Source organism: Phaseolus vulgaris, chromosome 3, assembly GCF_051622355.1.
Source record: "Phaseolus vulgaris cultivar YP4 chromosome 3, ASM5162235v1, whole genome shotgun sequence".
NCBI classification, from domain to species: domain Eukaryota; kingdom Viridiplantae; phylum Streptophyta; class Magnoliopsida; order Fabales; family Fabaceae; genus Phaseolus; species Phaseolus vulgaris.
The window spans coordinates 39,613,675-39,624,848 of NC_143500.1; the positions used below are offsets into that span (position 1 = coordinate 39,613,675).

Here is an 11,174-nt window from a genome sequence, read left to right on the forward strand (position 1 = left end):
TTGATTCTGCTATAGCACTTTTTGAAACCTACATAAGTAGTTCGTTCACCCCTAGAATTTTCCCAGCGTCGAGCCGCTGCATACTTTTCCACAAAATATTTCTGACTACTTTTCTTTTACACTAAAAAATAATAATTGTCTGATGGAGAATTTTTGTATGACTCCGAAATCTTTAAAGTGAAAGATTAGTTTTTGGAGATATTAATATGTAGTAAGAGAATAAACAATAATTGTGACACTAATATGTAGCAAGAGAATGAGTTGTTGTTTTTTTTCTGTTGATTTTATGAATGAAAAGAAGAAAGAGGAGAAGCTTTAAAGTGTATAAAAATGGAGAATGTGACTGTGAGATTAATACTAGTGTATGTAAGGAGGAAAAGAAAGTGTTGGCAATGGATATGAATATTGGAATGGCATTTCAATTATTGTCCTAAAGGAATTGAAAGAAAGGAAAGAAGATGGAAATGGATGTGCATGAGGTTGGAATCAATTCCCCATAATAATAATAATTTCACTATCACTACTCCCCCTTTAACTGCACAGCACAGCACTGCATAAGCCTACCCATTGAAGGCTTATTTAGAATGCATGGATGAGATAGGCATTGGGTGGGAGATGAGTTCATATTGTTATTAAGCCGTAGGTGGAATTAAAGAGATATGGGATTCTGTAGTAGATTTTCAGCCTACCACATAACAACTACCCCTCATATAACCTTACATCCCCTGGATATGTTCTTCTCAATAATGCATAGGAATCAAGTAAAGATGGGCCAAAAGACTAGATACAACAAATAAACGTGTATGCGAATGCATGCACTATTATTATTATTATAATTATTATTACCCACCATTTTTAAAAAATAACAAGCCAAGGCTGTACTACATATTTTCATCCACATCTTCCAGTAAATTCTTTCATTTAAAATTCCTTGTGAAGAAAACCATTTTCAGATTACCAGAGAATGAAAACAGGCATTTATGTCCCACCCAATAGCTCTTACAACCAGTATATAAAGCTTCACAGCACAAACAACACACTCACCATCTTTACTCTCAAACTATCCTAAAACCTCTACTATACCAATAACAACTCATTTCTCGCCTCATACTTCTGTTATTCATCATTCTTCTTCAAGGGTAAATTTCTTGTTTCTATGCTTGCCATTACCATTTTTTGTGTCAATTTCTTTGTTAATGCAGTAGAGTAGAAAAAATGACAAGATTGATGTTAGGTTGACAGAGTATTCTATCTCCTAAGACACTACTTCCTAATGCAAATAACCTATATGTGGATAAAAAATTGCATGCCTTTTATAGAAGTTAGGGTCATAACTCATATTGCATAAAAAAAGGATTGATAATATTTCTTTAACTGTTTGACTAGGCTGCATGAATATATAGTCCTTATTTGGTTACACTGAGTAATGGAACAAAAAGTTATGGTTTACAACTTCAAGTGTGTGTATTGATCAGGAAAATGAGCTGGTCTGGAGGAGATTGGATGTGTGGTGTCTGCGAGCACATAAATTTCAAGAAGAGGGAAGCATGCCAGAGTTGTGGATACCCCAAGTATGGGGGACCTGACCCTTCAACCTACAGATATAACAGGACTGAGGCTTTGGCAGGGGACTGGTTTTGCAACTGTGGAGGTCACAACTATGCCAGTCGATCAAACTGCTACAGATGTGGTGCAATGAAAGATGATTATTCTTCAGGATATGGCAACAACTCTGGAGGATATGGATCTGACACTTTCCCCCCAGGATGGAAGAGTGGAGACTGGCTTTGCCCAAGGTCTTTTCACATTATCCTCATATTTTCAGTATTCGGAAGAGTGACTCTATTTTATTCTACATTGTCATCACATTTTCAGCTGTTTCAGTCCATTAAAGAGCCTGCATTTAATTGCATATACAAACACTAACTACATGCCACCTACATGTCCAACTAGTCCAAGTAAAAATGGGGTTAACCCTACAGTACAATGACTGGTGCCTGTCTTGTGTATTTCAAGATGGTTGGTACAAAACAATTACTTAAATGCACCAATAATCTATGATAGACTTCTTTAGGTTGAGTTAGAGGATCCGTTCAACTATCATAAAATCTGAACAATGTAATTTAAGAACATGTGACTGATGTACACACTAGCTGCATTGTATAGAAGGTACAATCTTTTTTTCTTCCTTCCAAAGAAAGACAGAATTATACTCAAAATTGTTGTAAAGAGGCATGTAGAGTGACACGATAATTACAGTACGGATGGTGACCAGTGTAAAAGAATTCAGTTTATTTTATTGCATTCAAGAAATAAAATATGAAACATGATACAAATAATTTTGTCCTAAAAGTATCTTTCTAATTCTAAGCATTTCACCTTTTTCTTTTTCAAATATAACAGACTTGGATGTGGAGTGCATAATTATGCTAGCAGGACAGAATGCTATAAATGCAAAATGCCAAGGGATTTTGGTGAGAAAAGTTTAGTTTTCTGAAGTTTCATCTGTTCTTTTTGAAAAATATAGTCAAGATCTTTCTAAATCATACCATTTAACCTAAATTCCAATGACATTTATTACTTTTCTTTCAGGTGGTGCAGATTGAAAGAAGAAATTTCACAAGACCAGCAATGTCATTGATTTTTCCCTTGGCGTCTTTCTTATCCTAACAATACCCTATCTTGTTTTTCCTATGTCAAGTTCTAGATAAATCATGGATGAAGGCCTCTGTTAGAATCATAGCAATGTTTTTTTCATTAGGAAGGAAATATGGTATCAGGTTGTCATTGTTTCTTGCTAGATGATGTACTGACAAGAAGGTTATGAAATCCATATACTTTATTTTCCATATTCCTTACTGACATAACTAAGCTTTAACACCTTATGTTAACCCTTCCTCCCCAAAGTTTCCCTTGTTAGCTTGACCAATTCTAATGCAAGTGTTCATGAATACTTGCTTCTGTATTCTTCACACACGTGTGAAAGAGAGTGGAAAGGCAAGAGGGAGACATTGTGTGCTGGTGGGAAACATTTATTTTGTTGAGTTACTACAGTTGGGGTGGTCCAAAGAATGCTTTTCATAATTCATACATCAGACTGAGAAATCAGACCCAAGTCATGGATCACAATAAGCACCAGATTCAACAAGACTAAGGGAAATCAAAACGAGTTTACATGCAACGATCCTATTTGGAAAGTTTGCTTCAAAATTCAGCCTAATCTCTAATGAAGACCAAATATGTATAAGTTCTAAGCAAGGAAATAATTAAACTTGCAAGAATCTAATGCAGCATACAAAAGCATGCATGTTTGAACTGAACTTCAAACAAATCAAACATAATTATTTATACTAATTAATTTGTTGCTGTGGCATGAGTAGTATCTTGATTGCTTATTGAGCACAACTGGGAAGGAATTCTAAATTTCACATCATGATAGTGCTTCATTATCTTTTTCTAACCTTCACTGACTTCATAGCAACTTTAGAAAGTGGAGGTTGACTAAAAAGCATATATATGTTCTTTCTTTCTCACTGTGCCCTGTCATAAAATATTCTGGGCTTTCATTAGGCTAGCTTTTCTTTTATATGCTTTGAAGATGTTAAGATAGGACCCCACTTTTAATGAACTAGTTCCCCCAGCATATTGCAGGGATCCCAAGTGTTGGACAATCTATCTGAGTACAGTGGGTGCTTCTCCTTTCTAGTATCCTCATCTAGGAAAAAGACGCACCAGATTAAGGAAGTAATACTATTTATAAACAATGACTTTCTCAATGTTCCTTTATCTTGTTGGAGCACATTAGATGATGCAAAAATAATGAAGGGATTATTAAAGGACTTTTTAAATTAAAAAAACAACAACAACTAAAGAATCACTTTCAAGAGGCATCTAAAATCTGCAATGTTACATTCCTTAACTATATTTTGCACTTTGCCAAAAAAAAGGTTGACTTAAAAGGCCAAAAAAATGAAAAACAAATAGGAATTTAACAAAAAAACATATTACATATTACATGACATTAAACATATTAATCAGAATAAGTATTTTCCTTCCGGCCAAAATGAAATTAGAGGGAGGGGGTTGGATAGAAGAGAAAAGGAAAATTAAGATAACTTTTTATAAAATGGTTTTTTCCTAATTCAACCTCGTTTTTAAGATAAAGTTTTCACTTCAGTTATACAGGAGTTAACATCACTTGTATAGGAGTTAACTTGGGATCTCTCATCTCCATCACTAATGCCTAAATTCCTTATTTCTGTCACAGACAAAAATTGGAATATTACTCGCCATCAAACCTTTTCTTCATAGTGGCTTGGTTTGGTTATCTTCTGCGTGAGGTCAAACCAAAATATATCAAACTATAGCCTTAGCACACTGGTTAATCTCCCACAGTGAATTTTGTATTTGTAAATTTTTATAACAATTTCTTCTTGGCTAGTGCATACTCGTTTGTTTCCTTGCTTTAAAGCTGTCACGATTGACTTCACCCCAGTGATAAAGTGTGTCAACGAACTGATACAGACTCTCTTTTATTTTCTAATTTACAATTTTTATCTTTCTTCCTGCAGTACCTTTATTCACTTTTATTTTCTACTTTGGTCCATGAATGATTTTTTATCCATCATTAATCTCTCCCAAACGAACATTAGAGAATTTACACACGAAACAGCACGACAATCAAAGTGAAAAGGACATTATTTCATATTAAGGGGTGTAAGAAATAACTTAATAGAATTTAGTTAGACTTATGAAAATAGTTTGTAACTCTAATAAGAGTCTTTTCAACTTTTTTCAGTAAGTTGTTTTTAAGTTTCATATACTGTAGGATGTTTTTTGACATCTCTTATTCTAAATACAAATTATTGGCAACTTTTTTATAATGATAACAATAGTAATATAATATCTAAAGCAGTCAATAATGTCATGACAGATAATTAACTAAATATATCACTATTCTTTATCAAGTAAGCTTTCATATAATTTTATAAAAATTACTGTTTACTTAAACACACCCAATAGCCATGAAACTAGCTGCTACTGAAAAATACCTGGGCATGTGCAGTAAATGCTTGATTATATGCAGACATGCAGATGCAGGGTAGTTTCTCTGACTTTTCTAGTTGTAATGAAGAATCACCCCAAAAAAGGTATCCTCTTGAGACAATTCTTGGCATAAAAATGCTAATAAGTTGTTGAGTTATCTTGGAAAATGTGAGAAGAACATACTTACCTTATGGCTCATGCAAGCATCAATCTCCCCTGAATCCAAATATCCAGTCTTTTTTGTCCACCTTTAGAACATAGTGAAATAAGACTTCCCTGACTCCTTTCTGAAAACGTAACAACAGCTTTAGAGAACACTCTGAAAGGCTTGTTGCTGGTAAAGTAACAGTGATACTAATAAATAACACTGAAATGTGCCTCATGGAAATTGGAAAAGGGAATAAAGGAAAATAAGATATCTCATATGACAAGAATTTAAACATTAATTTGTTTCAAGAGTGACTTTGGAACGAAGTTATTGGATGCTTTATATACTATATACTGTAATATGTATTACGCCATATATTGGGAAGTGGCTTTTGGACGACTCGTTTTATTTTCTGGTACAAACAACATGCATAGTGTGAAGAGGGAAATGCATACCTGAAGAAATTTAAGTTTAACCTTCCCAATTTTACTTCAAAAATTGTGCTAAATAAATGGTTTTATGGCATTATAAATAATTTGCTATATTACTCTTTTTTTTTATTATCTTATTTTACCATGTTCCTAAAATTCTCACTAGTACAAAACAGTACTTTAATGACGATTGAAAATGTATATAAAGACGATTCTAAAATCATCGTTATTGCAGGTGTCATTATAAATTAATTGTTTATAATGACGGTTTTAAAATCATCGTTATAAAATCACATTAACGACACATGAAAAAATGGTCATTATTCTATCAAAATAAATGAAAAAAATAAAAAATATATATTTATAATGACGATTTTAGATTGAAATCGTCATTATAAACCTTAAAAGGCTTTTAAAGACGATTTGGAATCGTCGTTATAAATATATTTTAAGAAAAAAAATATTATTATATATACTCTAATCCTGCATAAAATATCAATTTTTCATTAACAATAATGCATGTAATATCATAATTTAAATATGAAAATCTACATACAATAAATTAGTACATAACATTCTACAAAGAGTTATATCTCATTCTAAACCCCAAATTTTAAAGTGATTTTGTATTGAGGAATCATCTGATCTCAATCTCTATCAATTCCAGCTTGCAAAATAGTCGTTGTCCATTGCATAACATAGTAATCGTATTCATAATTTTCAAATTGCTTATTGCATTGCAAGTGAAAATAAATGTTATTAAATGAATGAATTAGACACATTAAAAGGAGTGAACAAATATTAAATGAATGAATATCTTTAGGTTTTTTCGCATTTTAACTTTTCCTCCCACTCAACATGTTATATTCAGAATAAGCACTAAAATAATAAGATTTCATGTTAGAACACATAACATTATGAGTAATAAATTTGTGGATGTAATATAATCATAATGGTTTGATGAATCTCTAATTTAAACTAGGAAACATCATGCAAAATTTTAGAATTTTCTGAAAAATGAAAGTATGGAAACTAAAACCTTAAAATACTTGAAAAAGATCTAAATAATACTAAATAATAATAATAATAATAATAATAAATGGTGGATTTTTGGAATTTTGGCCACGTGATTCGTTACCTTGTTTCGAGAAACTTTCATTATTTACACGTCTCCATCCGACTTTTATGTCAAAAGTTATGACCATTTGAAGTTTTTTCGGGCTAATTTTTGGCAACTCCAAAACTATCACTATTCTCTTCAATGTCAGAACTCCTCCATCAAGTATCCACTAAATGAAGTTCCCACAAATCCAAAAATACTAAGTAATCAACACATACATTCAAATATTTAATTAAAAAATTTAAAATACTTCAAACTTACGTGTTGAGGTCTAAGTGAAAATGAGGTCTGAGAGGTGAGGCGTGTGGACGTCCTGGCAGCGTGTGGGTGGTGTGTGGAGGTGTTGGCAGTGTACAAAAGGGTTGGGGATGGAGGCAGCTGCTTGCGCACATGGAGAAGAAATGCACAGAGGAGAGAAAAGAATAGAAGAGATGCACACACAGAGGAGCGACATTCACTATGGTGGAGAGGGAGAGAGGTGCAAGAAGAAAGCTTGGGGCGGGGAGAATTGTGTTGAGTGTAGTGGAGAGGGAGAGAGGCACGTATGAGAAAAAAAATGGATAAGAGCGCGGACTGAGCTTTAGGATTAATTTTCGCTCTTTTAATGGCGATTTCCCACTTAACCGTCGTTACTTTACTCACAACTAACAACTAATTATTTTTTGTCTCTAGAATTGATTTCTATTTAATGATTCTCAAATAGTGAGGGTTATAATTTATATTTTGAGAAAGAAGTTAGAATTGATAAAAAAAAATTATGACAATTACCTTTATGATATAAATAAAGAAGATTGAAAATAGACAAGAGGAGTATACATAAGAAGCATGATTAGAAAGAATAAAGAATAATAAATATCGGGAAGATTTTAAAGAAGATTAACCATAGGAAGACTTCAAGTTTTGCAAGAAGAGAAAAAGACATGTACATTTGTAGTTTATAGTCTTCAATGAACTTAAGAGGAAAAGAATTTGATGTTTTGAATTTGAGAATGCATTCAACAAACTCATGGAGTTAGAAGTTTCTTTTGAAGTGCACATGGGTAGTTTGACTTTTCCACTTTACCCTTAAATATTTCAAGTGTCCTTTGGAGAGCAAAGTATGCGCCTAACATGTGACTCTCATAAGAGTCATCATTACTTTCTAGATTCAAGGAACTATCCATATGAGCTACTTAATTTTAAGGGATTATCATGTATTAATCATGATTAGGAGAGTTAACTTTGATTAGTAAAGTTAACTCATTTTTGTTGTCTCTTCCACCTAGGTTGAGCTTCCTTACTATAAAAAGAATTCACTTCAATTCATAAAACTCACTTGAATATTGAATGAAATTCTCTTTGTGATTTCATATTTGAGAGTCTCAAAAGTTCTCTTATCTTACTTTTATTCTTATCTTAAAAAAATTTCTCAAGTGACAAATCTCCACACAGTTATCTTTTGATTTATCATTGAATATGGTGTGTTATTCTTTCTCTATTCTTTGTCTTGATCCACTTTTAAATTTCATTTCTTTACTTATTCTTATTTTTCCTTTGGTTTCCATGAATTCTGAATTGAATACTAATGAAAATTCATGGTTATGCAAGCTTTGGTCATTCATTCATCGCATTTCTCTTCTCCACGTCTCCTTGAGTTGATCAATTTCATTTATCTTCTTTACATCACTTCAACAAGTATATTAAGATAAATGTCAAAATCTTATAAAATTTATTTATATGTATTTGCGTGATACAATTCAACTATTGGAGTTGAAAATTTATAACATTTAGCTAAATATATTTGAACTTTACCTATATTATAAGAGTAGAATAAAAGTACGATAGAATACAAATAAAATAAACATTAATTTTATTTACTGTGCATCTTAATAAAAACTAATATTAATAGGTTATAGTGGTAATAGTGATATGATTATGATAATGGTGATTATACAATAAGAAAACAATAATAGAATAACAATAGGACAGTAAGAATGAGAGAATGATAATACTTATTATTACAACCAAGACAATAATAATAACAATAAAATATTGGTAATAACGTGAGAGTGAAAAAGATAGTAATGGTTAGTGTGCCATGCTATTAACAATGACAATAAAGACAAAATTGTTGAAGTAACAATGTAACAAATTTTTTGAAAATAAATTGTACACTGCATTAAATTTTATATATTGTGACCATAGTCTCTTTCTCTGTCTACGAGGATTGAAGAGAGAACGTAAGATAATAGCAATTGTAGAACACAGGAACGTAAATTTACGAAACCCAAACCCTAAATTGAAGATTTGAGGGTTTTAGGGTTTTCTGGCGGCAACGAAACTGGAGGTGCGGCGGTGCTACAGTGGGAGACACGGTGGTTCTCTGGTGGTGCGAGAGCTGTAGAAGACGACGTGGTGCGGTGCAAGAGTCCTGTGCAGCAGCGTGTGCTTTCGCGTTTGTGCGACGACGTCGACGGAGTGCGGTGGTTGCTGGGCTAGTGCGAGGCGTCCGGTGCGGCCGACGGCGGTGACTGCAGAGGTGGTGGCTCGCGCGACAACGAAGGCGGTCGCTATTTTGTGTCTTGCGGAAGTTCTTGGCGGCAACTTGTTAGCCTTTTAAAATGGCGGAGGGCTCTGCGGGTTTCCTCATTCCATGGACTTGTTTGATGGATCGAAAATGATGTCCTGATAATAAAGTATATTCTATGTCCGATCAAAGGAAGACTTTTGCTCAGGCTTTGGGAAATACATGTGACATTCCTTTGTCCCAGCTACCTACTCCTTGTATTAAGGGTGACATGATTGCTGTCCAGATTGATGAGGCAGATTACTTGGCTGGTCTTGAGGATTGCAAAACCCTCTCCGTGGTCGGGTTATTCTATTTAAGGGGGATAAACCTCTCACACACCTGGATTTAACTAAAAAGTTGTAGCTGGTGTGGAAAGCTCTTGGACCATGGAAAGCAATTCCTCTTGGAAAGGGTTTCTATGAGTTTGAGTTCGCTTCTATAGAGGACATGTGATGGGCCCTCAGGATGGGTTCCCTGAAGTTATCTCCTGGTTTATTGAGACTGTTTGCCTGGACAAAAGACTTTGTCCCAGCTACCATGAGGAGTACCAAAGCTCAGACCTGGGTTAGAATTTTCCATTTGCCTTTGGAGTATTCGAAACCAAGGACAATATTTTCCATCGTCAGAGGCCTTGGTACTCCTTTGTCTTTGGATGAGCATACTATGAGAAAGAATAGGGGTATGTTTGCTAGAGTGCTGATGGATATTGATATGTTATCCCCTCTTCCTGATCATCTCTTGGTTGAACGTCCAGACTTTGCTTTTGTAGCTGGTGTGGAATATGAATGGCTCCCTCCATTTTGCTCTCATTGTAAGATGATTGGGCACGAGCTTGCTCAATGTCGGGTGTGTTGAAGATGGTTGCTACCCCTTCAAGATTGTGTTTGATGAAGACTTTTATGTACATTTCATATGTTTTTTGCTTTGCTTTAAGTGTGTCTTAGGTAGTGCTTAGAGGTTGTCTAAGAGTGGGCTTTTTGCTGAGTAACTCACCTCATAACCACTGGCCATGTGATAAGAACAAACATAAGTCTTCTTAAACTGTTTTTCACATGTTTTAAAAAAAAAACACGTTTACTGCATAAAAATAAATCTGTTCTTTTCTAAATAAACAGATTCATTTTTACATTGATGCCTTGGCTAAGTCTTGTAAAAATTAGATTTTGTGCATCATGTATTTTGACTAAGTCTTCTATCTTTCAAAACGACTGAGTTTTAAATAGTTAAACTTTCTCTGTTTTCGTTTTGAAAAATAAATCTGTTCATCTGTAAATGAATAGATTCTTTTTGTCTCTGGTGCCATGTCAAGCTTAAACGATTTTCAGTTTTATCTCAGCACCAGAATGGTTGACTAAGTCTCCTCACTTAACAAATTCTCTAACTGCTATTGAAAATAAATCTGTTCATTTTATTTTCAATCTGTTCATTTTATAACAGCTTTAACTGTTTTTCAAAATTCTGTTATAAGTTGGTTTTCTATAAAATGAAAACTTGTTTCTGAGTTTAAAAATCGTTCATACATTTGCAAAAACAAGTTTTGACAGCAGAGGATTAAAAGTTTACAAAGGATTAGCATTTGTTCTTCAAAGATTTCAAAAATCAAAAAGTGCTTGTTTTTGGTTTGGTTCCAAAAGCTTTGTGTGAGGTGCTGCTATTGTTCTAGCAATCTTGCCTACTGGTTTAAGACAGATCTTTGTATCCTCAATCAGGTGTAATCGTTTCACTTCTCATTTCTTGTAATAGTTTGGTTGAACACTCTTCTTGATAGGTTTTCTTGAAGAGTGGGTGTGTGCTGAAATAGGTTTTTTCAGCAAGAGTACCTAAGTTCTTGTAGGTTTCAAGAACAGTGGGAATTGTACTTGGTTGTACTGTGTTTTAGTG

The 11,174-nt window shown here is 33.7% G+C and overlaps 1 protein-coding gene across 1 annotated transcript; it reads left to right on the forward strand.

Moving 5' to 3' along the window:
• The first annotated feature begins 888 nt into the window (after positions 1–888).
• LOC137807507 (RNA-binding protein csdA) lies at positions 889–2,851 on the forward strand. The gene is made up of 4 exons (XM_068608187.2): positions 889–1,139; positions 1,476–1,796; positions 2,404–2,474; positions 2,593–2,851. The coding sequence occupies exons 2-4, from the start codon at positions 1,480–1,482 to the stop codon at positions 2,604–2,606; spliced, it is 402 nt and encodes a 133-aa protein (XP_068464288.1). The 5' UTR covers positions 889–1,139; positions 1,476–1,479; the 3' UTR covers positions 2,607–2,851.
• The last annotated feature ends 8,323 nt before the right edge of the window (positions 2,852–11,174 follow it).